This window comes from Giraffa tippelskirchi, chromosome 3 (assembly GCF_054371585.1).
Source record: "Giraffa tippelskirchi isolate mGirTip1 chromosome 3, T2T-mGirTip1v1.2.pri, whole genome shotgun sequence".
Lineage (NCBI taxonomy): Eukaryota > Metazoa > Chordata > Mammalia > Artiodactyla > Giraffidae > Giraffa > Giraffa tippelskirchi.
In genome coordinates, this window is record NC_137277.1 from 13750215 (window position 1) to 13776055 (window position 25841).

General features: G+C 37.9%; 1 protein-coding gene across 19 annotated transcripts in view; it reads left to right on the forward strand.

Annotated features, from left to right (window-relative positions):
* Positions 1 to 25841, forward strand: part of EFCAB3 (EF-hand calcium binding domain 3) — a 349923-nt gene that overhangs the window by 270060 nt on the left and 54022 nt on the right. For 13 of the 19 annotated variants that reach the window (XM_081576514.1, XM_081576515.1, XM_081576519.1 and 10 more), the window contains 9 exons: positions 3181 to 3285; positions 3587 to 3640; positions 4623 to 4727; positions 8206 to 8259; positions 15168 to 15272; positions 15969 to 16022; positions 21166 to 21270; positions 22754 to 22807; positions 23485 to 23589. In XM_081576514.1, coding sequence (XP_081432640.1) covers positions 3181 to 3285; positions 3587 to 3640; positions 4623 to 4727; positions 8206 to 8259; positions 15168 to 15272; positions 15969 to 16022; positions 21166 to 21270; positions 22754 to 22807; positions 23485 to 23589 — 741 coding nt within the window. Of the gene's footprint in view, positions 1 to 3180; positions 3286 to 3586; positions 3641 to 4622; positions 4728 to 8205; positions 8260 to 15167; positions 15273 to 15968; positions 16023 to 16308; positions 16382 to 21165; positions 21271 to 22753; positions 22808 to 23484; positions 23590 to 25841 lie in introns of those variants that run through there. The other 6 variants (XM_081576523.1, XM_081576524.1, XM_081576522.1 and 3 more) reach the window with 5 other exon arrangements.

Consider the following 25841-nt stretch of genomic DNA (forward strand, 5'->3'; position numbering starts at 1 on the left):
TGCTGCAATTCATGGGGTCGCAAAGAGTCGGACACGACTGAGCGACTGAACTGAACTGAACATACAGCAACATCAGGAAACTAATATATAGGAGACAAATTATGGAGGACCTTGGATACCAAAGGAGTGTAAATTTCATTCTGTGCTGAGTGGGGAGTCATTACAGGGTTTTAAACAGGGGACTATGTGATTAGATGTGCAAATTAGAAAGATTACTCAAGCTGCAGTATAAATGATGGATGGAGATTTGTGTGCTAGAATAGAGTCAGGGAGACTAGTTACGAAGCAGATTGTAACTGTTCAGGCAAAAGACAATAAAGGGCAGAACTAAGCCATTATTTATGAGACTTGAAAGAAAGGGGCATATGTAAGAGATGTTACTGATGTAGAATCTATAGGATTTGGCTACTCATGAGCTATGGAAATAGAGCAAAAGGATGGGGTGAAGGATGACTCCTTAGTTTCTGAGTTGGGTAGTTGGGTAGGTGATAACGACGTTTACCAAAATAAAGACTTCAGCAAAACAGACTTAGGAACCAAGATATAGTCTTCATTTTGGTCATATTGAGTTTGGGGCTCCTGTGAGAAATTTCCTGTGGGAAATTGAATGCTAGGCGGTTGAATATGTGGATAAAAATCTGAAACCACATCTTTTCTCTGAGTCAGTCAGACCTCAAGTCAGGAAAAGAATCTGTGTAAATGTGAAGTTAAATTCAGAAGAATTTACCTCAAAGCTTCAGTTTTCTCCATGAAGTGGAAAGCAGAATCATCTACTGAAAAAAAAAAAAAGGCACAGTAATGGGGTAGGGAACTTCAAAAAAAAGTATTGCTGATTTTGGGCTTTCCAGGTGGCACTAGTGGGAAAGAACCCACCTGCCAATGAAGGAGACATAAGAGATGTGAGTTTGATCTCTGGGTTGGGAAGATCCCCCGGAGGATGACATGGCAACCCACTCCAGTATTCTTGCCTGGAGAGTCCCATGGACAGAGGAGACTGGCGGGCTACATTCCACAGGGTCGCAGAGTCAGACACAACTGAAACGACTTAGCATGCATGGACATTGCTGGTTTCAGATTACTTTGGTAGAAAATAGGAACTAGAGAAATATATGAAAGCACCGTGGAGAAGTGCCAAGAGTCAAACAAGGTCAGTTATCATAAATAACTTTTCCCATGATTATGGTATTCTTCAGGTGGACCAAGTTAGGAGTTTCTCAAGACTGATGTGCCAAAAGAATGAAAGCATAAAGACATGAAAGGTGTAGTCAAGAGAGTGGTTAAGTGGTCGAGTATGGGCAGATAGGGAAGGAAGTGAAGTTATAATGGAAATTATGAACTTAGAGAAAAGTGAGGGGGTGGAATGAAGGGCTCTACAGAGACTGTAACATGTGTGGTAGGAGTAAGGAAGTAAATGAAGTGGGAAAATATGAAGTTCTGGCCAGGAGCAGGCATGTTAGAATTGAAGATTTTAACAAGCACTTCTAGGTGATAACAAAGTCAAGGGTATGTCCATGTTGGTTAACTAGTATAGAATTTATGAGATAAGTCTGAGGATAAGGAGGTCAGAGATCTGAAGAATAAGTTGTTGAATGAGCCCTCCAAATAAAGACTGGAATTCACTGTAACAATGCCAGGAGTTTGAATGCAGAGGAAGACTGTGAGTAATAGGATATAAGCTCCTGACACAACCAAGAAATCAATTAAGAGACAATAAAAAGAAAGCATTTCATAAATCTCAAAAGAGGAAAGATTTGAGCATAGTTGGAAAGCAGCAACTGGAATCCAGGAGAATGCCAAGCCCTAAGACAATGGGATGTAGAATGATGAGCAGTTTTCTCTAAATAAAAAATTAAATAATAATAATAATAGAAAAGTCTATTAAGAGAAGGTGAAATTAACTTAATAAAGAAGGTAAGAGTCTGCAAAGAGATTGACAATATAGAGAAATTGAAATTTAATGACATATGAGTCCAAAAGGGCACTATAGGAAGGGTTGAAAAGAAAGCTGGCAATGGGAAGAAAAATTGGAGTGGTAAAACAGAATATAGAGAGGGTAGACATCTTTAAGATCCTTACCTTTTGAGAAAGGAAATGATCCAAATAAAAGATATGGTTAGAATAATAACCTTGAGGCAGAAGGTGGTTCATGTCTGTCAAAAGCTTGATGAAGTTAGCAGACTGAGGAAACCAAAATTGAAAAAGACACATGTATCCCATTGTTCATTGCAGCACTATTTACAATAGCTAGAACATGAAAGCAACCTAGATGCCCATCGACAGATGAATGGATAAAGAAGTTGTGGTACATATACACAATGGAATGTTACTCAGCCATAAAAAAGGAACACATTTGAGTCAGTTCTAATGAGGTGGATGAACCTAGAGCTTATTATACAGAGTGAAGTAAGTCAGAAAGAGAAAGATAAATATCATACACTAATGCATATATACAGAATCTAGAAAGATGATTCTGAAGAATTTATTTGCAGGGCAGCAATGGAGAAACAGACATAGAGAACAGACTTGGACATGGGAAAAGGGAGGAAAGGGTGAGATGTATGGAGAGAGCAACATGGAAACTTTTATTACCATGTGTAAAATAGCTAGCCATCAGGAATTTTCTGTATGTCTCAGGAAACTCAAACAGGGGCTCTGTATCAACCTAGAGGGGTAGGATAGAGAGGTAGAAGCAGGGGGAGGTTCAAGAGGGAGGGGATATATGTATACCTATGGCTGATTCATGTTGAGGTTTGACAGAAAACAACAAAATTCTGTAAAGCAATTGTCCTTCAATTAAAAATAAATAATTTTTTTAAAAAAGAAAGAAGGCCCTGGAGAAAAGCCCAGTATAGTTCCATGACACATGATCAAAAAGACTGCAAAACCGGGATTTTAATGCATGCACAAAATTTTATTTTAATAGCAGTTATTTCCTTATTGATATAGTCTCTCGCTCTACCTATTTAATGATGAATGTTTCCATCTACTGACCCACAGCCTAACTTTGATCACCTTTGTTTAGCCACAACACTCTAAGATCATGTGTTAGCATTGTAGTTTGCATTCTTGCCAGGTTTGCTTCATTACTAAATTGACAAAGACAATATAGGGATTTTTTTTAATAATAAAGAATCATCATTCTTCAAATTGTCAACCATTACCATGTTTTACTTTTTGAAGGTGAGAAAGTTGATACTAGTAACCTGGAAAATTTTCTGGAAAATATGGGGATAGAGCTCACAGAAGATAAAGGCATGGAACTGCTGAACGATCTTCCAGTTGATGGTGAGAATTAAAAATATCACAGCGGGGAAAGAAATCACAGTGGCCTTCAAGGAAACTTGAGACTATGGACTTACATGACTAATACACGCTATTTAAGGAATGTCTCATGCCCTCCCCACCAAAATGATTTTACCAAGTTGAGAGCTGTTTCCATTCCTGAGTTTTATTCTTTTAAGTGAAATAATAAAAATGTCTAGAATAAAACATGCAAGTCTTTGTATTTCTAAAATTATGCACGTTTTATCCTATTTTAAAATATCTACACTGCTGTCTGAGACTTGGATTTTTTTCTTTCTTGCAGCCAAAAGAAGGGTGTATATGAACAGGTTGATGAAAGAATTGCGGTCTCTTGAAGGTGAGTGAGAAGTATGATGAAAAGGCAATTATAACTGAAGACATTGAGCTTTGTTGTTATTTTCAAAAACTCTGTTTTAAATATTTCAGATTATTAATCCTGCTGTCCCAGTTATTAATTCAGTATTTATTTTTTATATGCCTTAGGTACTGTACATTCACCAAAATTGTTTAACTACAGTAAACCCAAAAGCTTTGGTTCCCAAATAAAGTTGTATATCAGAGTAACTGGGGAAGAGGGAAAGATTTAGCATTCAGATTACTGGGCCTCTTTCAGTCATATTGATACTGACTTTCCAGAGATAGTACCTAGAAATGTGTGTTATTAAATGTATAAGATTATGATAGAGTAAATCCATGGACAGGATGGATGGATGGATGGATGGATGGATAGTTCTCCATTAATTTAGCAAGTTTCAAATCCTACTGTAGAGACATGTTTATAAAGGTTAATTTTAGTCTTTGTCATGACTTATCAGATACCTCCTGGAAGGAAATGGCAACCCACTCAAGTACTCTTGCCTGGAAAATTCCATGGCTAGAGAAGCCTGGTAGGCTACAGTCCATGGGGTCGCAAAGAATCCGACACGACTGAGTGACTTCACTTTCTTTCTTTCTATAGTTCCTTTTGGAGAAGGAAGTGGCAACCCACTCCAGTGTTCTTGCCTGGAGAATCCCATGTATGGAGGGGCCTGGTAGGCTGCAGTCTATGGGGTTGCAAAGAATCAGACACGACTAAGCAACTAACACACACACACACATCAGATACCTCCAACCCCTCAGTTTCTTCTCTTAAAAGTTTTCCAAATCCCAGAGATCAAGGTTTAGGAATTTCTGACTTAGACACCAAGACCATGTTTACTTCAGCCATTTGTTCTTTGCTCTTTATTCTCTATAAATATTGATGCCTCAGTATGAGCTAAAATGATCCACTCTTTATATCACTAGAAATATTTCTCATATCCATCCCTTTCTTTCCTAAGGGACAAAGGTATCTTCTGATAAAGTGGCCATTTGCCTTAAAAACATGAGAATTGATCTCACAGAGGAAGAAATCCAGGAACTAAAGGACCACCTACCAATTGATGGTGAGAGTTTTGATATCAGTATACCCCTTAGCAAAACTTTGGATATGAGGCCAGTGTCAGGGCTGAAATGACTGAAGATATGATGTATAATATATGAAAAGAAGAAAAATAATGAGGCCTTCAGCACAGCTGAAGCCAAGTAACTATCACTCAGGGAAGATTACCAAGAAGGCTGCCCAATATAGATGACAAGTGTCACTCTCCGTAGGAAATGCCAACGTCTAACAAGAATATTCAAGTCTTTAATCATTAGGTTGTTGTGGTTTTTTTTAAGAATGTGGAGGATTTATTGAACTAGAGATTTTGTAGATTTCAGAGACCTAGTGTCAAGACTTCAATCCTTGAGTCCGTACTGTTAATCTAGCATTAAATAGCAGTGTGCAACACCTACATAGTCCTGACATGTGCAAGGCACTGTTCTAAAAAGTTTACTATATCATTTAATCTTCCAAACTACTCTATAAGTTCCATTTTAATGCTTAATTTATATATCAGGAAACTAAGGCACAGAGAAAACAAGTAGCTTGCCTCGAGTCAGAGAGCTAGTGGTAGACAGGCAATCTGGCTCTAGAAACTGTCTTTCAACCACTCTGCTAATATCGCCACGAACTACAGAATTACTGATCTTAAGAAGATGTATAGTGAAGTTACCAGTTGGCATTAAATTTGGCATGTATTAGACTTTTCTAATACTAGTCGAGTTGAGAAAAGTTAATCAGGAAATTTTGAGGGGCACTTGCCCCCTTGAGGAAGTAGTAAAAATGGAAGCTTGACCATAGTCAATGAATATGGGTTTTTCCAAATAAGTGGTACCTTCATTCTTTTTTCTTTTGTTTAAATTGAATGGAATTTTTAAAAAAATTCTATGGTGCTTTACAGTTTTCAAAAGTTTTGCATAAATGATTTCATAATCTCACAATAACCCTTTTCCCCCCATCCTTACTTCCCTTTCCCCAGTACCTTTCATTATTTCAGTCCATAAACTTTAATTGAATGCCTATGATGTGTCAGGCACTGTTCTAGGCTCTTGGGGCCTTTGACTTAATAAGAAGCAGGCAATTTTTCCAAAAATGATTTTATCTCTGCTTTTTTAAACCCTTTCAATTCAGTTCAGTTCAGTCACTCAGTCATGTCTGACTCTTTGCGACCCCATGGAATGCAGCATGCCAGGTTTCCCAGTCCATCACCAACTCCCAGAGCTTGCTCAAACTCATGTCCATTAAGTTGGTGATGCCATCCAACCATCTTATCCTCTATTGTCCCCTTCTCTTCCTGCCTTCAATCTTTCCCAGCATCAGTTCAGTTCTGTCGCTCAGTTGTGTCCGACTCTTTGCAACCCCATGAACCACAGCATGCCAGGCCTCCCTGTCCATCACCAACTCCTGGAATCCACCCAAACCCATGTCCATTGAGTCAGTGATGCCATCCAACCATTTCATCCTCTGTCGTCCCCTTCTCCTCCTGCCCTCAATCTCTCCCAGCATCAGGGTCTTTTCAAACAAATCAGCTCTTCGCATCTGGGGGTCTTAAACCCTTTCAGAACTCTTTTAATCTACCAATGCAGTAAATTTAGATATTTTTGGCTACCCTGTTTTCTTAATATCCTGAAACATGATAAAAAATACCGCCACAGTAATTTAAAGTGTAGAGTTATTAATCTCATTCTGGTGGACTGCCTTGTACATCTGTGAAATCATCTGAGATAGAATGGTAAACAGTTTCCATGGCCCAGCAAGTCTCAATGGAGTAAATTAGAGGCATGCAAAGTAAAGGAAATGATGGCATCTGTCTTCTATAGAAACAAACTTTAATCCCAAAAGATTCTTCTTTATCTTATTTAAAATAATTATAATAGTACTCATATTAATAACAATAAAATACTATAAAGGATAAAGGATACCAATAAAAGATTATCATAATTTAAAATACATTTTAAAAAGAACAAGCAAGGATAAATTTCACACCTAAGAACCTGGAATATATACTATTTTTAAAGCTAATTCATTCTATATAATATGCTTGCATTTTGCTAGAATTTTATTATTCAGGAAACATTTGTGGGGGCTTTCCTGGTAGCTCAGATGGTAAAGAATCTGCCTATAATGCAAAAGACCGGGATTCAATCCCTGGGTCGGGAAGATCCCCTGGAAAAGGGAATGGTTACCCACTCCAGTATTTTGCCTGGAAAATTCCATGGACAGAGGATTCTGGGAAAGATTAAGGGCAAGAGGAGAAGTGGGCAACAGAGGATGAGATGGCTGGATGGCATCACCGACTCAATGGACATAAATTTCAGCAAACTCTGTGAGATAGTGAAGGACAGGGCAGCCTGGTGTGCTGCAGTCCATGAGGTCGCAAAGAGTTGGACATGACTGAGTGACTGAACAACAGCAAAGCATTTATGGAACATCACTCTTGAACAAACCATTAAACTGGTATCTCACCCTTGGGGGAACTTAAAATCTGAGGAATATTAAAAATAATACAAGAATGCAAACACATTTGAGCAGTGATGAATTGGCACCCTTGACCAAGTCATGAGTGGAGAATGAGCTTGTCCATGGACAGCTTTAAGGTTGCAAACTGAATCTTGCCTATTAGTGTAATAGCATCTTTTTACTATTAAGGGCAAGAGGAGAAGGGGGCAACAGAGGATGAAATGGTTGGATGGCATCACCCACTCAATGGACATGAGTTTAAGCAAATTCTAGGAGATAATGAAGGACAGGGAAACCTGGTGTGCTTCAGTTCATGGGGGTCCCAAAGAGTCAGATACAACTTAGCAACTGAACAACAATAATCCTTTAATTACTATTGTAACCTCCCAATTTAGTGTTTCTCAACTTGCAGTTTTATAAACTCATTAAAATGTATCTATTGATATCCAATAGCTTCTGATTTTATTTTGAGAAATGCTGACTAAAGAAACTAAGTTAATGGTCTATGAAAAAGTCTTTCCATTGAGAATGGGTACTGCAAAACAAAAATTTTGTCAGTAAACAGAAGAAATATAACTTGGAGGTTTAACCAAATACATCAACATGATGATGATTGTGTTAGCAAGCTAAGAGCACCAGACATGCATACCAGCAGTCTGTCCTTTAAGGGTATCACTTGGTGCCAAGGTGAACATAGGCCCGAAGGTAAAGTCAACACTGGTGAAATGGAGACATAATTTTTAAACAAAATTTTTTAATTCTCAGTAAGTTTCAAACTCCTGTCTGAGAAAGACAAACCTAATAAAAGACTGTCTCAAAGGAAAGGAGAGTACTTTAAACCTTGCTCATGCGTTGTGCTGTGTGGATTTTGATAGAGTAAAATGCAGGAACTGTTTTAATTACAGTCATGATCTCTGACATGAAAACTAATAAACTTCCAGGGAAATGTTTTCAAATGTTTGAATTTGGGGATTTTGCTTCACAATTTAAGGATTTAATATCATTTTTCTAAAAATTTTTTTTATTTTTTTATATTCAAGATAATGAGAAGATTGATTTAAATGTGTTGATGGATAAAGTTAAAAATATTACAGGTGAGTGAGATGTTACAATTATTATTTGGTCTTGAAGTTTTATATGGAACTGTATTTATAATATAATAGTTTTTCCTTTCTTTATTCATTCAACAACTATTTATTCAGCACTTACTACATGCCAGGCATTGTTTGAGGCATTTACAGTACATCAGTGAACAGAACAAATATAACTTCCCCCACAGAGCTTACATTCTAGCAGAGGAAATAAGCAGTAAACAATAAACATAATAAATAAGTGCATTATATAGTATGTTTGAAAGTGGTAAATTCTATAGAGAAGAATGAAAAGTAGACTACAGTAAAGGAGACTGGGAGAGCAAGTATATTGGGAAAAGGAGCAGTTATGGTCTTAAACAGAGAATTGGGTCTCTTTAAGATGGTGACATTTGAGCAAATACCTGAAGAAGTTATGAGTTTCAGCCATGTGGGGACTTCTTGAAAAAGAGTGTTGCAGGCAAAGGGAATAAGTACTAAGGCCCAAAGGTGGGAGCATATCAGGGGTATTCAAGAAACAGCAAGAAGTTCAATGTAGCTGAAGTTGAGTAAGTAAGGAAAACAGTAGTAGGAGATGAGAAAAGAGACGTGATGGGTACAAGATCAGCCATCACCATGAAAGCCCTGCCAGGTCTTGGGCTTTTTTCTAAGAGAAATGGAAAGCCATTGAAGGATTTAGAGCTGAGGCATGATATAATCTGACCTAATCTTTCACCAGATCTTTTTGGATTCTATGTGAGCAAATGGTGTGGTGAAGCAGTGGAGGTAGGGGAAGTGGAGAAAAGAAACCAAGAATAGAAACAAGGAAACCATTTAAGAGGATTTTAGAGTAATCCACGTTAGAAATGATGGTTTTTAATACCAGGTTAGATAACAATAACGTGGTGAAAAATAGGGATTTTTCTGGAAGTCCAGTGGTTAAGATTCTGGGCTTCAACTGCAGGGGACACGGATTTGACACCTGGTCTTGGGTGAGATGAGAACTAGATCCCCCACTTGACTGGAGTCACTGCCAAAAAAAAAAAAAAAAGTAATTGGATTGTGATATATTTTAAAAGGAGCCACTGTAATGGATGTTAACTAGACTTATTGTGGTGATCATTTTGTAACACAACATACACAAAGAAATCCTTCAGACAAAGAGATACAGGCAATTAAAAGTTGGGCTAGTGTGCATTGAAACAGCAAAAGTTAAAGAGATTTTTGGTCAGTGCATCTGTAGCATCTGCTATAGATGCTATCAGATTAGCGGGCAAATCAACAGAATTAAATGCTGCTGATAATCCAAGTAAGATAAGGGCTGAGAATTGACAATTGTGTATAGCCACATGGAGATCACTGTTAATATCAAAAAAAGAAGTTAAAAGAGAGAGAGAGAGAAGTTGTAGGTGGTGAGAGTGGAAAGAAGCCTAACTGAAGGGTGTTTAAGAGAAATTGAGAGGATAAGATTTAGAAACAGTGTGAAGAGGGAATTTCGTGGTGGTCGGTGATGAGGACTTCTTTCAGTTCAGTTCGGTTCAGCTGCTCAGTCATGTCCAGCTCTTTGCAACCCCATGGACTGCAGCACGCCAGGCTTCCCTGTCCATCACCAACTCCTGGAACTTACTCAAACTCATGCCCATCAAGTTGGTGATGCCATCCAACCATCTCATCCTCTGTCGTCCCCTTCTCCTCCCACCTTCAATCTTTCCCAGCATCAGGGTCTTTTCAAATGAGTCAGTTCTTTGCATCATGTGGCCAAAGTTTTGGAGTTTCAGCTTCAGCATCAGTCCTTCCAATGAATATTCAGGACTGATTTCATTTAGGATTGACAGATTGGATCTCCTTGCAGTCCAAGGGACTCTCAAGAGTCTTCTTCAACACCACAGTTCAAAAGCATCAATTCGTTGGCGCTCAGCCTTCTTTATAGTCCCACTCTCATGCCCATGCATGACTACTGGAAAAACCATAGCTTTGACTAGATGGACTTTTGCTGGCAGAGTGATGTCTCTGCTTTTTAATATGCTGTCTAGGTTGGTACTAGCTTTTCTTCCAAGGAGCAAGCGTCTTTTAATTTCATGGCTGCAGTCACCATCTGCAGTGATTTTGGAGCCCAAAAAAATAAAGTCTTTCACTTTTTCCATTATTTTCCCATCTATTTGCCATGAAGTAATGGGACAAGATGCCATGATCTTAGTTTTCTGAATGTTGAGTTTTAAGCCAACTTTTTCACTCTCCTCTTTTACCTTCATCAAGAGGCTCTTTAGTTTTATTCTTCAGTTTATGCCATAAGGACTTCTTTAATTAGAGAGATAAAAGAAGTTGTGATTAAATAGAGAAGGAAGTGGTGGTTTGAAAGAGAAATGATGTGAAGCAGTCAACAAGAAGAGTGGGAAAGTTAGTGGACCAGCTGAGTATAATGTGATTGCCCAGCAGACATAAGGACCTACTTGACCTTCATGATCATCAGTTTAAAGTGAAAACAGCATAGTTAACTTCAACTCTAGTGCAGCTGCATGGCTGCACACACAGAAAAAGCAGACACTTCTTTTAACCAGGAATGGAGTTTTACCAAGTGAGTATATTAAAAGCAAGAGCAGAGCAATTTAAATGCAGCCTTCCACAAAATTTAAACATGCTTATCACTTTCTTTGCTCACCATTGTTTCTTCAGTTCAGTTCAGTTCAGTTGCTCAGTCGTGTCCGACTCTTTGCGACCCCATGAATTGCAGCGCGCCAGGCCTCTCTGTCCATCACCAACTCCCAGAGTCTACCCAAACCCATGTCCATCGAGTCGGTTATGCCATCCAACCATCTCATCCTCTGTCGTCCCCTTCTCCTCCCACCCCCAATCCTACCCAGCATTAGGGTCTTTTCCAATGAGTCAACCCTTCACATGAGGTGGCCAAAGTATTGGAGTTTCAGGTTCAACATCAGACCTTCCAATGAACACCCAGGATTGATCTCTTTTAGGATGGATTAATTAGATCTCTTTGCAGTCCAAGGGACTCTCAAGAGTCTTCTCCAACACCACAGTTCAAAAGCATCAATTCTTCGGCGCTCAGCTTTCTTCACCGTCCAACTCTCACATCCATACATGACCACTGGAAAAACCATAGCCTTGACTAGACGGACTTTTGTTGGCAAAGTAATGTCTCTGCTTTTAAATATGCTATCTAGGTTGGCCATAACCTTCCTTCCAAGGAGTAAGCGTCTTTTAATTTCATGGCTGCAATCACCATCAGCAGTGATTCTGGAGCCCAAAAAAATAAAGTCTGACACTGTTTCCACTGTTTCCCCATCTATTTCCCATGAAGTGATGGGACCAGATGCCATGATCTTAGTTTTATGAATGTTGAGCTTTAAGCCAACTTTTTCACTCTCCTCTTTCACCTCATCAAGAGCTCTTTAGTTCTTCTTCACTCTCTGCCATAAGGGTGGTGTCATCTGCATATCTGAGGTTATTGATATTTCTCCCAGCAATCTTGATTCCAGCTTGTGTTTCTTCCAGCCCAGCGTTTCTCATGATGTACTCTGCATATAAGTTAAATAAGCAGGGTGACAGTATACAGCCTTGACGTACTCCTTTTCCTATTTGGAACCAGTCTGTTGTTCCATGTCCAGTTCTAACTGTTGCTTCCTGACCTGCATACAGGTTTCTCAAGAGACAGGTCAGGTGGTCTGGTATTCCCATCTCTTTCAGAATTTTCCACAGTTTATTGTGATCCACACAGTCAAAGGCTTTGGCATAGTCAACAAACCAGAAATAGATGTTTTTCTGGAGCTCTCTTGCTTTTTCGATGATCCAGCGGATATTGGCAATTTGATCTCTGGTTCCTCTGCCTTTTCTAAAACCAGCTTGAACATCTGGAAGTTCACGGTTCACGTATTGCTGAAGCCTGGCTTGGAGAACTTTGAGCATTTCTTTACTAGCATGTGAGATGAGTGCAATTGTGTGGTAGTTTGAGCATTCTTTGTCATTGCCTTTCTTTGGGATTGGAACGAACACTGACCTTTTCCAGTCCCGTGGCCACTGCTGAGTTTTCCAAATTTGCTGGCATATCGAGTGCAGCACTTTCACAGCATCACCTTTGAGGATTTGAAATAGCTCAACTGAAATTCCATCATCTCCACTAGCTTTGTTTGTAGTGATGCTTTCTAAGGCCCATTTGACTTCACATTCCAGGATGTCTGTCTCTAGGTGAGTGATCACACCATCGTGATTATCTGGGTTGTGAAGATCTTTTTTGTACAGTTCTTCTGGGTATTCTTGCCACCTCTTCTTAATATCTTCTGCTTCTGTTAGGTCCGTACCATTTCTGTCCTTTATCGAGCCTATCTTTGCATGAAATGTTCCTTTGGTATCTCTAATTTTCTTGAAGAGATCTCTAGTCTTTCCTAATCTGTTGTTTTCCTCTATTTCTTTGCACTGATCGCTGAGGAAGGCTTTCTTATCTCTTCTTGCTCTTCTTTGGAACTCTGCATTCAGATGGGAATATCTTTCCTTTTCTCCTTTGCTTTTCGCTTCTCGTCTCTTCCCAGCTATCTGTAAGGCCTCCTCAGACAGCCATTTTGCTTTTTTGCATTTCTTTTCCATGGGGATTTTCTTGATCCCTGTCTCCTGTACAATGTCACGAACCTCTGTCCATAGTTCATCAGGCACTCTGTCTATCAGGTCTAGTCCCTTAAATCTATTTGTCACTTCCACTGTATACTCATAAGGGATTTGATCTAGGTCATACCTGAATGGTCTAGTGGTTTTCCCTACTTTCTTCAATTTAAGTCTGAATTTGGCAATAAGCAGTTCATGATCCGAGCCACAGTCTGCTCCCGGTCTTGTTTTTGCTGACTTGTATAGAGCTTCTCCATCTTTGGCTGCAAAGAATATAATCAATCTGATTTTGGTGTTGACCATCTGGTGATGTCCACGTGTAGAGTCTTCTCTTGTGTTGTTGGAATAGGGTGTTTGCTATTACCAGTGCGTTCTCGTGGCAAAACTCTATTAGCCTTTGCCCTGCTTCATTCTGTACTCCAAGGCCAAATTTTCCTGTTACGCCAGGTGTTTCTTGACTTCCTACTTTTGCATTCCAGTCCCCTATAATGAAAAGGACATCTTTTTTGGGTGTTAGTTCTAGAAGGTCTTGTAGGTCTTCATAGAATCATTCAACTTCAGCTTCTTTGGCGTTACTGGTCGGGGCATAGACTTGGATTACCGTGATATTGAATGGTTTGCCTTGGAAACGAACAGAGATCATTCTATCGTTTTTGAGATTGCATCCAAGTACTGCCTTTCAGACTCTTTTGTTGACCATGATGGCTACTCCATTTCTTCTAAGGGATTCTTGCCCACAGTAGTAGATATAATGGTCATCTGAGTTAAATTCTCCCATTCCAGTCCATCGTAGTTCGCTGATTTCTAGAATGTCAACGTTCACTCTTGCCATCTCCTGCTTGACCACTTCCAATTTGCCTTGATTCATGGACCTAACATTCCAGGTTCCTATGCAATATTGCTCTTTACAGCATCGGACCGTGTGTCCATCACCAGTCGCATCCATAGTTGGGTATTGTTTTTGCTTTGGCTCCATCCCATCATTCTTTCTGGAGTTATTTCTCCACTAATCTCCATTAGTATATTGGGCACCTACCAACCTGGGGAGTTCATCTTTCAGTGTCCTATCTGTTTGCCTTTACACGCACGCACGCACGCACGCACGCACACACACACACAACCAGAATACAGAAGGGTAGGACCGGAACACTGAGAATTAGTTCCTAAATCTCCTCTTGACTACTCAGCTACAGACTTTTCTACATACATTTGAATTTAGCTTCCATAGAAAACAACGAAAAACCTTTCTTAGTTTCCAACTAGTCAGATGCAGCTATCCTTCATACAAGTGAAAGTTGTCTTCACTCTCTCCCCAGAATAAGAAGCAGCAGAGTTCCAACAGTCTATCTCTCGGAGACAGTCGCACTATCTCTGGGTCATGTTAATTACTTCCCAAATTTAGCTACAGCCCCATTTGAACATTGTTCCTTAGAGATTAAGCTGTAAAGTTAGCCTATAATAAAATTTGTATTTTAATTTAAAAGGGGAAAAAGAGATAGAAGAACATACATACATACATAGATAAAATGGGTAGACTCATATGCACTGTTTTCTGGCCCTGTTTTTTGCTATTAAAAAATCAACTATAAGTCTTCATTGCTTTTTGATAGTTAATCTCTTTTTCTCTTGTAACTCTTAAGATTATCTCTATCTTTGAAGTTCTCATTATCATGTGGCCAAGTGTAGACTTCTTTACATTTTTCCTGCTTGGAACTTCTGATTCCTGAAACTGAACATTTATGACTTTCAAGTCTGAAAACCCTCAGTCCTTATGTTTCAGTATTACCTTACCTCTCTTTTCTCTTTTTTCACTTTTGGAAGCTCCTATTTTATTATATGTTAGACCTTCTTATTTGGTTTTTCATATCTTTCTTTCAGCTTGCAATACATTAATAATTGTATAAATATAACTTTATTCAAGGTGGAAATTTTTATAAGTCAACTTTTGTTATCATTATTAAAGCTAGTTCTATAATTCAGGCAACAGAAGAAAAGAAAGATGAAGAAGAGAGAGGTCTAGAGGAGGGGACAGAAAAGGAAGAAGAGAAAAAATAAATAAAATAATACAACTGTTATGTGATTGAATTATTTATATTAGCCATCAAACAGTATCTAAGTTACTGAGATTATACAATTCCTATTTTACTTTTTATGCATATTACTGTCTTATCATTATAAGAGGTTCTGTTTACTTAGGTTGAAAGAAAAATGTCTGACTCTCCTCCTTGATTCTAAAGAGCTGAACAAGGCCTCATTGTACCTTATTCTTTCCCCTGTACCTGGTAAGGAAGTTTAATATGTACACGTTTCCTTTTCTAAAGGAGAGAAGATTCACACTGAGGACCTGAAAAATGTTCTTAAAAACATGGGAATAGAGATCACAAATAAGGAACACAAAAAGCTTATTAAAATTCTGCCCATTTCTGGTAAGCACTTAAGTCTGTTCTATATCACTGAAGTCTAAAAATGTATTCCTTCAACAAACATTTACTGAAGCTTTGTTTTGTACATAGCACTGTACTAAACTCTGCTGGGCAGGTACCTTGACTGTGGGAAGCACATTTCCTCAAGTTCCTGCCCTCCTAAACAGAACTTCGGGAAAGGTTAATTGTAGGGTTTTGTATAAGAAATTCTAACATTTGAAACATTTTCTGTCAATTAAAAATATTGTTTAAAGGTTTGATATTAGCATTTTTTTTTTTGAAATCCTGTTCTTTTCATTTAGATTTTGGTTTAGGAAACTGGGACCTCTTTAGACAGATGTCCCATATAGGACACACATGTTCTCTCATCTCTTTGGGAGAAATCCAAAGTCTAAGCTGTAAGAAAAGAAAAGAAAAGGGAAGGAGGGTAGGAAAATGAAGAAAGAAAAATAAAGCCAAATTAGAGAGGAGAAATGGTAAAGAAAAAGCTACCTGTGTTTCAGCAAAGTAGGATGCCACTAGCAGGAGTCTTCTATTCTGTCTAGTGGATAGATTCACTACACTTAATTTTCTAAGTACTTTTTATTTCATTGAGAATGAACTTTGATAAATTTAAGTTTTCCCTTTCTGAAAGTAAATACTGATTCTTATGAATCATCAAAAAACTCAATCATGGTTTTTTTGTTTGTTTGTTTACAGCTGATAAAAAGGTGTTTAGGAAAGAATTACTGAGGAGTGTGAAGTCTTTCAAAGGTGAGTGGAAAAGAAGACATGTGTGTCTGTGTGTGCCCAGTCACCACCATATCATTGAAAAATTATTTGTAAGCATCATTTTTAAGACTCTATCATTGTGTTGTATTATAATTTACTTGATTATTCTTTTCTCTTTTTAAAATTTATTTATTTTCTTATTGAAGGATAATTGCTTTACAGAATTTCATTGTTTTCTCAAACCTGAACATGAATCAGCCATAGGTATACATATATCCCCTCCCTCCTGAACCCCCCTCCCACCTCCCGCCCCATCTCACCCCTCCAGGTTGACACAGAACCCCTGTTTGAATTTCCTGAGCCATACAGCAAATTCCTGTTGGAATTTTACACATGGTAATGTAAGTTCCCATGTTACTCTTTCCATACATCTCACCCTCTCCTCCTCTCTCCCCATGTCCCTAAGTCTATTCTCTATATTGGTTTCTCCATTGCTGCCCTGTACATAAATTCTTCAGTAACATTTTTCTATATTCCGTATATATGTGTTAGAATATGATATTTATCTTTCTCTTTCTGACTTACTTCACTGTGTATGATAGGTTCTAGGTTCATCCACCTCATCAGAACTGACTCAAAGGTGTTCCTTTTTATGGCTGAATAATATTCCATTGTGTATATGTACCACAACTTCTTTATCCATTCATCTGTCAATGGACATCTAGGTTGCTTCCATGTTCTAGCTATTGTAATTAGTGCTGCAGTGAACAATGGGATATGTGTTTTTTTCAATTTTGGTTTCCTCAGGGTGTATGCCTAGGAGTGGGATTGCTGGGTTACATGGTGGTTTTATTCCTAGTTCTTCAAGGAATCTCCATACCATCTTCCATAGTGGCTGAATCAATTTACATTACCACCAACAGTGTAAGAGCATTCCCTTTTCTCTACACCCTTTCCAGCATTCATTGTTTGTAGACTTTTTGATGATGCAGTGTAAGGTGATATCTCATTGTAATTTTAATTTGCATTTCTCTAATAATGAGCAATGTTGAGCATCTTTTCATGTGTTTGTTAGCCATCTGTATACCTTCCTTGGAGAAATGTCTGTTTAGGTCTTTTCCCCACTTTTTGATTGGGTTGTTTGTTTTTCTGGTATTGAGTTATATGGGCTGCTTGTATATTTTGGAAATTAATCCTTTGTCAGTTGTTTCATTTGCTATTATTTTCTCCCATTCTGAGGACTGTCTTTTCACCTTGCTTATAGTTTCCTTTGCTGTGCAAAAGCTTTTAAGTTTAATCAGGTCCCACTTGTTTACTTTTGGTTTTATTCCCATTACTCTAGGCGGTGGGTCATAGAGGATCTTGCTTTGATTTATGTCATTGAGTGTTCTGCCTATGTTTTCCTATAAGGGTTTGATAGTTTCTGGTCTTCCACTTAGGTCTTTAATCCATTTTCATTTTATCTTTGTGTATGGTATTAGAAAGTGTTCTAATTTCATTCTTTTACATGTAGCTGTCCAGTTTTCCCAGCACCATTTATTGAAGAGGCTGTCTTGCCTCATTGCATATTCTTGCCTCCTTTGTCAAAAATAAGGTACCCATAGGTGTGTGGGTTTATTTTGGGGCTTTCTATCTTGTTCCACTGGTCTATATTTCTGTTTTTGTGCCAGTACCATACTGTCTTGATGACTGTAGCTTTGTAGTGTACTCTGAAGTCAGGAAGGTTGATTCCTCCAGCTCCATTCTTCTTTCTCAAGACTGCTTTGGCTATTCGGAGTCTTTTGTGTTTCCATATGAATTGTGAAATTTTTTGTTCTAGTTCTGTGGAAAATGTCATTGGTAATTTGATAGGGATCACATTGAATCTGTAAGATTGCATTTGGTAATATAGACATTTTTACAATATTGACTCTTCCTACCCAGGAACATGGAATATCTCTCCATCTGTTTATGTTGTCTTTGATTTCTTTCATTAGTGTCTTATAATTTTCTATGTACAGTTTTTTTTCTCTCCTTAGGTAAGTTTATTCCTAGATATTTAATTCTTTTTGTTGCAATGGTAAATGGGATTGATTCCTTAATTTCTCTTTCTGATTTTTCATTGTTAGTATATAGAAATGCAAGTGATTTCTGTGTTATTGATTTGGGTGCTGAATTTTGTCAAAAGCTTTTTCTGCATCTATTGAGATAATCATATGTGGTTTTTATCTTTCAATTTGTTAATATGGTGTATCACATTGATTGATTTGAATATATTGAAGAATCCTTGCATCCCTGGAAGAAACCCAACTTGATCATGGTGTATGAGCTGTGTGATGTGCTGAATTCTGTTTGCTAGAATTTTGTTGAGGATTTTTGCATCTATGTTCATCAAAGATATTGGCCTATAGTTTTCTTTTTTTGTGTTGTTTTTGTCTGGTTTTGGTATCAGGGTGATGGTGGCCTCGTAGAATGAGTTTGGAAGTGTTCCTTCCTCTGCAATTTTTTGAAAGAATTTTAGAAGGATAGGCAATATCTCTTCTCTAAATGTTTGATAGAACTCTCCTGTGAAGCTATCTGGTCCTGGGCTTTTGTTTTTGGGAGATTTGATCCCAGCTTCAATTTCAGTGCTTGTAATTGGGTTGTTCGTAATTTCTATTTCTTCCTGGTTCAGTCGTGGAAGATTGAACTTTTCTAAGTATCTGTTCATTTCTTCCAGGTTATCCATTTTATTGCCATATAGTTGTTCATAATAGTCTCTTATAATCCTCTGTATTTCTGTATTGTCTGTTGTAACCTTTCCTTTTTCATTTCTAATTTTGTTGATTTGATTCTTCTCTCTTTTTTCTTGATGAGTCTAAAGGCTTGTCAATTTTGTTTATCTTCTCAAAGAACCAGCTTTTAGTTTTATTAATCTTTACTATTGTTTCTTTCATTTCTTTTTCATTTATTTCTGCTTGGATCTTTATGATTTCTTTCCTTCTACTAATTTTGGAGGTTTTTTGTTATTCTTTTTCCAGTTGTTTTAGGTGTAAAGTTTGGTTGTCTATTCAGTGTTTTTCTTGTTTCTTGAGGTAGGATTGTATTGCTATAAACTTCCCTCTTAAAACTGCTTTTGCTGTATCCCATAGGTTTTGAGTTGTTGTGTTTTCATTGTCATTTGTTTCTAGAAATATTTTTATTTTCCTTTTGATTTCTTTAGTAACCTGTTGGCTATTTAGAAACATGTTGTTTAATCTCCATGTGTTTCTGTTTCTTATATTTTTTTCTTGTAATTGATATCTAGTCTCATAGTGCTGTGGTCAGAGAAGATGCTTGATATGATTTCAGTTTTCTTAAATTTGCTGAAGTTTGATTTGTGACCCAAGATGTGGTCTATCCTGGAGAATGTTTCATGTGCACTTGAGAAGGTGTATTCTTCTGCATTTGGATGGAATGTCCTGAAGATATCAATGAGATCCATCTCATCTAATGTATCATTTAAGACTTGTGTTTCCTTATTAATTTTCTGTTTGATGATCTGTCCATTGGTGTCAGTGGGGTGTTAAAGTCCCTTACTATTATTATGTTACTGTCAATTTCTCCTTTTATGTCTGTTAGTGTTTGTCTTATGTATTGAGGTGCTCCTATGTTGGGTGCATAGATATTTACAATTGTTATGTCTTCCTCCTGGATTGATCCCTTGATCATTATGTAGTGTCCTTCCTTATCTCTTGTAATATTCTTTACTTTAAGGTCTATTTTGTCTGATATGAGGATTGCTACTCCAGCTTTCTTTTGCTTCCCATTTTCATGGAATATATTTTTCCATCCTCTCATATTCAGTCTATGTGTGTCGTTAGGTCCGAAGTGGGTTTTCTGTAGACAGCATAGATATTGGTCTTGTTTTTGTATCCATTCAGCCAGTCTGTGTCTTTTGGTTGGAACATTTAATCCATTTACATTTAAAATAATTATTGATATGTATGTTCCTATTGCCGTTTTCTTAATTGTTTGGGGTTGATTTTGTAGATCTTTTTTCTTCTCTTGTATTTCTTGACTATGTAAGTCTCTTTAACATTTGTTGTAAAGCGAGTTTGATTTTTCTTTTCTCATTGAACATTTAGGTAGTCTCTAATGCTTTCCTGTTATACATCTGTCATCTTTATGCATAAATATTTATTCAACTTTAAAATCATTTTTAGATAGAGTTTTCCAACTAGAATTACTAGGTCAAAGGATCTCAACTCTTTGATGTATATAAATGAATAAGAGTCCGCTTTACTGTTATGTGCTGGCCACTATATATTGTTTCACATTTTTTGAGCCTTGCTAATTTGACAGATGAAAAATGGAGTCTGTATTTTTTTATTGGTGAAGTTGAAAATGGTTTATATCATTATATCTTTCAGTCTTTTAATTATTTGTCTGGCCTCTTGGCCATTATCCTATGGCATCTTTGCATTTTTCCTATTAACTTCAATGACTTCTTTATAAGGATATTAGCACATTGTCATGTCTATAGGAAACATTTTTCCATTTGGTTGTTTGCATTTTTATTTTATTATGTTGTAGTTTTTAACAACAGTTTTATTAAAATACGATTTATAAACCTTGTAATTCAGCCATTTAAAATGTACAATTCAATGCATTTTAGTATAGTAACAGAGTTGTACAACCATCACTACAATCAATTTAGAACATTTTCATCACCAAAAAGAAACTGCACTAATTAGCAGTCACTACCCATTCCCTATAACTCGTGCAGACCTAGGCAGCCACCAATTTACTTTCTGTCCACTATGTTGTAGTTCAGTATACAGACATTTTTCATTTTTATGTGTTTATATCAGTCATTCCTTCTGTGATTTCTTCATGTCATTTTGTATTTAGAAAGTCTGCCTCATTAAATAGTTTTTCTGTAGTATAAATTACATTAAGAAGCTAATTTATTGTTACTGTAGGAAGTTTCAGATCTTACTTTTTGACCATAATGACATGATTTGGTTGTTGTCATTGTCTAATTTACCAGAGTTGCCAAACTCTTTCTTTACTTTTTTTCTCCCCAATATAAACTTCTGCCAATTAGTTTTGGGATCATATTTTGTTTCTTATTCCACACAACTTGCTGTAAAGCTCTTTTGTGCTTTTATTCCTAGGTAAGGGTTGGCAGTCTGAATTTTTCATTTCGTGACATTCTTATCTATTTTCTCTTGTTTTTATTAAGGAGGCAAGGTTACTGTCAGTGACCTAAGTAATGTTCTACAAAACACTGGATTCAAACTTGAAGCAAAGGAAATCCAGTACTTGCAGACCCACCTACCAATTACTGGTGAGCCTTTAGGGTGCTTTTATCTTGTAGACGATGACTCAGCTCACTCTGAAAGCAGTGAGGAGAGACATGTTCGGAAGAGAAAACTGAAAGCAGAGATACAGTGTAGAGGCTGTTGCTGAAGTCCAGATGATAGAGCCTTATAAAATCCAGATAATATGGGTCTTATTTAGGGAGCCACACTGGTAATATATTGGGAAGATCTGATGTGGTAGGTGAAAGGGAGGTAGAGAATAAAAGTGTAAATCAGAAGACTGTGGATCATGGGATTGCCTCAGAACAAAAAACAGGGTGGGAGGAAACAGAACAGAGAGAAAAATCATTTTTAGGACAGAATTGAAGTAATTACAGGAAATTTAGATACAAGGTATAAGCCAACTGAGTAAGATAAGGAAGAAAGATAAAGGAAAGTTAAGAAGAAAGAAGTAGGAAAAGATAATATAAAGATACATACATATGAATATAGACTGATCATTTTTTTTTAAATAGTGTAACTGGGATGGAATCAGGGCTAAGATGAAAGGACTCAGACTGAAGAAAAGGAGGGGAGTAGTCTCTGCTTTCTTCACTGGAGAATCTTGCCTGGCATGAGGGCTGATTTCAAGTTTCTTTTGTAATAGCATGGAACTCCAAGGACTAGAAAGAAGATCTTTTACTAGAGCAAGACTTCATTGTTCAAGGATGATGGTCATGAGTTTTAAATACATTTATTTCTTTAATTAATTCATTCAGCAAGTATTTATTGAGTACCAACAATATGCCAGCATTGTGTTGTATTGCTTTATTTACTTGACAACTGCTTATACTATTCCTGTGCAATGTATTTATTATTAATAAAAACAGACTAGATAGTAACCCCTTACTAGAGATATATTTGTAGATATCTTCTTCCATTCAGTAGGTTGCCTTCTCATTTTGTTGATGGTTTCTTTTTATGTTCAAAAGCATTTTAGTTTAATGTAATTCCATTTGAATATTTATGCTTTTGTTTCCCTCGCCTAAGGAGACACATCCAAAATATATATATATTTCTAATTCCAATGTTTAAGAGCTTACTGCCTATGTTTTTTTCTAGGAGATTTATGGTTTCAGGCCTTACATTCAAGTCTTTAATCCATTTTGAGCTTATTTTGGTATGTGGTTTAAGAAAATGGTTCAGATTTCCCAAACTACTTATTGAAGAGACTTGTGTATTTAATTTTTCAATTATCTTTGTTAATGATACCTTATTATCTTTGTTATTGTTGTTGTTTAGTCTCTAAGTCCTGTCCAACTCTTTTGTGACCCCATGGCCTGCAGCCCACCAGGCTCCTCTGTCCGTGGGATTTCCCAGGCAAGAATACTGGAGTGGGTTGCCATTGCCTTCTCCAGGGAATCACCCAACCCAGGGATCGAACCTGTGTCTCCTGAATTGGCAGGTGGATTCTTTACCACTGAGCCACTTAGCATACATACCTGAGTCTAAATTCTGAATTTTTTACAGAAGATGAAAAGGTTGGCTTGGATGTGTTGATGGATGCAGCAAACACTTTTACAGGTAAGTAAGAATTTGTATCAGATGTTATAAAATTGAGATCTTGATGTTTTATGGAGAATTACTTACTTACAGCAATAGTTTACTCTGTCCAGTCATTAGTAGGTTCACTCTGCTCTTTTATCTATTTATTGATAATTTTGACTTATTGACAATAGTTTAGATTATTAGAGATTTAGAGAAAGTGTGGGCAGTCTCCATAAGGAATATTAACTTGTCCAGTGTTTTGGCCAGTAATGTGCTCTCATTTCTCTAGTGTTTAAAAAAATCAAAATATAGGTGAATACAGTGAATCTTAATGTGAAGTTTTTGCATCAGGAAATGTGATCTCTTTGAACAGTCAGTTCTATAATTCAGGTTAAGAAGCAGTAACAGAGATATTACTTGCCTGCAGACTCTACTTACCATCACGACTCATTGTGCTATTATTCTGCTTCCGTGTTATTCTATGCCACATCGACCCATACATAGGATAGAAATGTTACCAATCTTCTTATTTGAATTTAAAAAGCCTTTTCAAGTAATGGATTTCACAATAATTCTGTGTAAGTGAAGTCAGCTCATGTATTTAAACTTTATCCTGCAGTTAAAAGTAAGGTTGTAGTGGATTATTTTTTTATAATTTAGAATAATTAGACCTCTTAATATTATCACCTGAAACAATTCCTGTCTATTCAAAGGAGACAAGGTAGAAGCCAGTGACTTTAAAACTGTGCTGGGAAACATGGGACTCGAGCTCACTGAAAAAGAACAGTCTCTGCTGTCAAAAACTCTGCCAATCTCTAGTGAGTAGTGTACATCCTGTCATGGTGCTCAGGGAAATGTGATATTGTGGGATTTGGGGTGAGAATTGTCCAGTGCCCTGAGAAACCCCCTAAGAAAAATGCAGATCAGACATTAGAAACTTTGTTACTGTCACTTATGTTTTCATTTGGAAGTGAGAGACTTCTCTCTTTTCTATTCAGCCAGCGGTTAAATATTTTTTTTATTTTAATAGCTACACAGCTAAATTGTTAGGTAGTCCTCTGAAAATGCACCCCACATCCTCAATTCCTCCCCAGTAGCCCTCCCACAGTCCAGCAACTAAATTGTAAACATGTAAGAGCCAGGGATTCTGGATGGAATTCCAGTTGAGCTATTTCAAATCCTGAAAGATGATGCTGTGAAAGTGCTACACTCAATATGCCAGCAAATTTGGAAAACTCAGCAGTGGCCACAGGACTGGAAAAGGTCAGTTTTCATTCCAATCCCAAAGAAAGGCAATGCCAAAGAATGCTCAAACTACCGCACAATTGCACTCATCTCTCACGCTAGTAATGCTCAAAATTCTCCAAGCCAGGCTTCAGCAATACGTGAACCGTGAACTTCCAGATGTTCAAGCTGGTTTTAGAAAAGGCAGAGGAACCAGAGATCAAATTGCCAACATCTGCTGGATCATTGAAAAAGCAAGAGTGTTCCAGAAAAACATCTACTTCTGCTTTATTGACTATGCCAAAGCCTTTGACTGTGTGGATCACAATAAACTGTGGAAAATACTGAAAGAGATGGGACTACCAGACCACCTGACTTGTCTCTTGAGAAACCTGTATGCAGGTCAGGAAGCAACAGTTAGAACTGGACATGGAACAACAGACTGGTTCCAAATAGGAAAGGGAGTACGTTAAGGCTGTATATTGTCACCCTACTTATTTAACTTATATGCAGAGTACATCATGAGAAACTCTGGGCTGGATGAAGGACAAGCTGGAATCAAGATTGCCAGGAGAAATATCAATAACCTCAGATATGCAGATGACACCACCCTTATGGCAGAGAGTGAAGAAGAACTAAAGAGCCTCTTGATGAAAGTGAAAGAGGAGAGTGAAAAAGTTGGCTTAAAGCTCAACATTCAGAAAACTAAGATCATGGCATCCAGTCCCATCACTTCATGGCAAATAGATAGGGAAACAGTGGAAACAGTGTCAGACTTTATTTTTCTGGGCTCCAAAATCACTGCAGATGGTCATTGCAGCCATGAAATTAAAAGACACTTACTCCTTGGAAGGAAAGTTATGACCAACCTAGACAGAATATTAAAAAGCAGAGACATTACTTTGTCAACAAAGGTCCATCTAGTCAAGGCTATGGTTTTTCCAGTGGTCATGTATGGATGTGAGAGTTGGACTATAAAGAAAGCTGAGTGCCGAAGAATTCATGCTTTTGAACCTGGTGTTGGAGAAGACTCTTGAGAGTCCCTTGGACTGCAAGAAGATCCAACCAGTCCATCCTAAAGGAGATCAGTCCTGGGTGTTCATTGGAAGGACTGATGTTGAAGCTGAAACTCCAATACTTTGGCCACCTCATGTGAAGGGTTGACTCATTGGAAAAGACCCTAATGCTGGGTAGGATTGGGGGTGGGAGGAGAAGGGGACGACAGAGGATGAGATGGTTGGATGGCATCACCGACTCAGTGGACGTGGGTTTGGGTGAACTCCAGGAGTTGGTGATAGACAGGGAGGCCTGGCATGCTGCAGTCCATGGGGTCGCAAAGAGTTGGACATGATTGAAGGACTGAACTGACTGACTGAAGAGCCAGGGACAGAGAAGGCGATGGCACCCCACTCCAGTTCTCTTGCCTGGAAAATCCCATGGACGGAGGAGCCTGGTAGGCTGCAGTACATGGGGTCGCTAAGAGTCAGACACAACTGAGCGACTTCCCTTTCACTTTTCACTTTCACGCATTGGAGAAGAAAATGGCAACCCACTCCAGTGTTCCTGCTTGGAGAATCCCAGGGACGGGTGAGCCTGGTGGGCTGCCGTCTATGGGGTCGCACAGAGTCGGACACAACTGAAGCAACTTAGCAGCAGCAGCAGCAGCAGCAGCAGCAGCAAGAGCCAGGGAACCTTTTGGACCATGTGCTTATGTTGTCAGTACCCATTCTGATTGGTCAGTGTCCCAGTGAGTTAGTTCCTCAAAACTTTCACCTCCTGGGCACCTGCATAGACTCACCCACAGAGACCCTAGAGGCCAGCCTGTGCTTCACCTGTACCTCCTGCC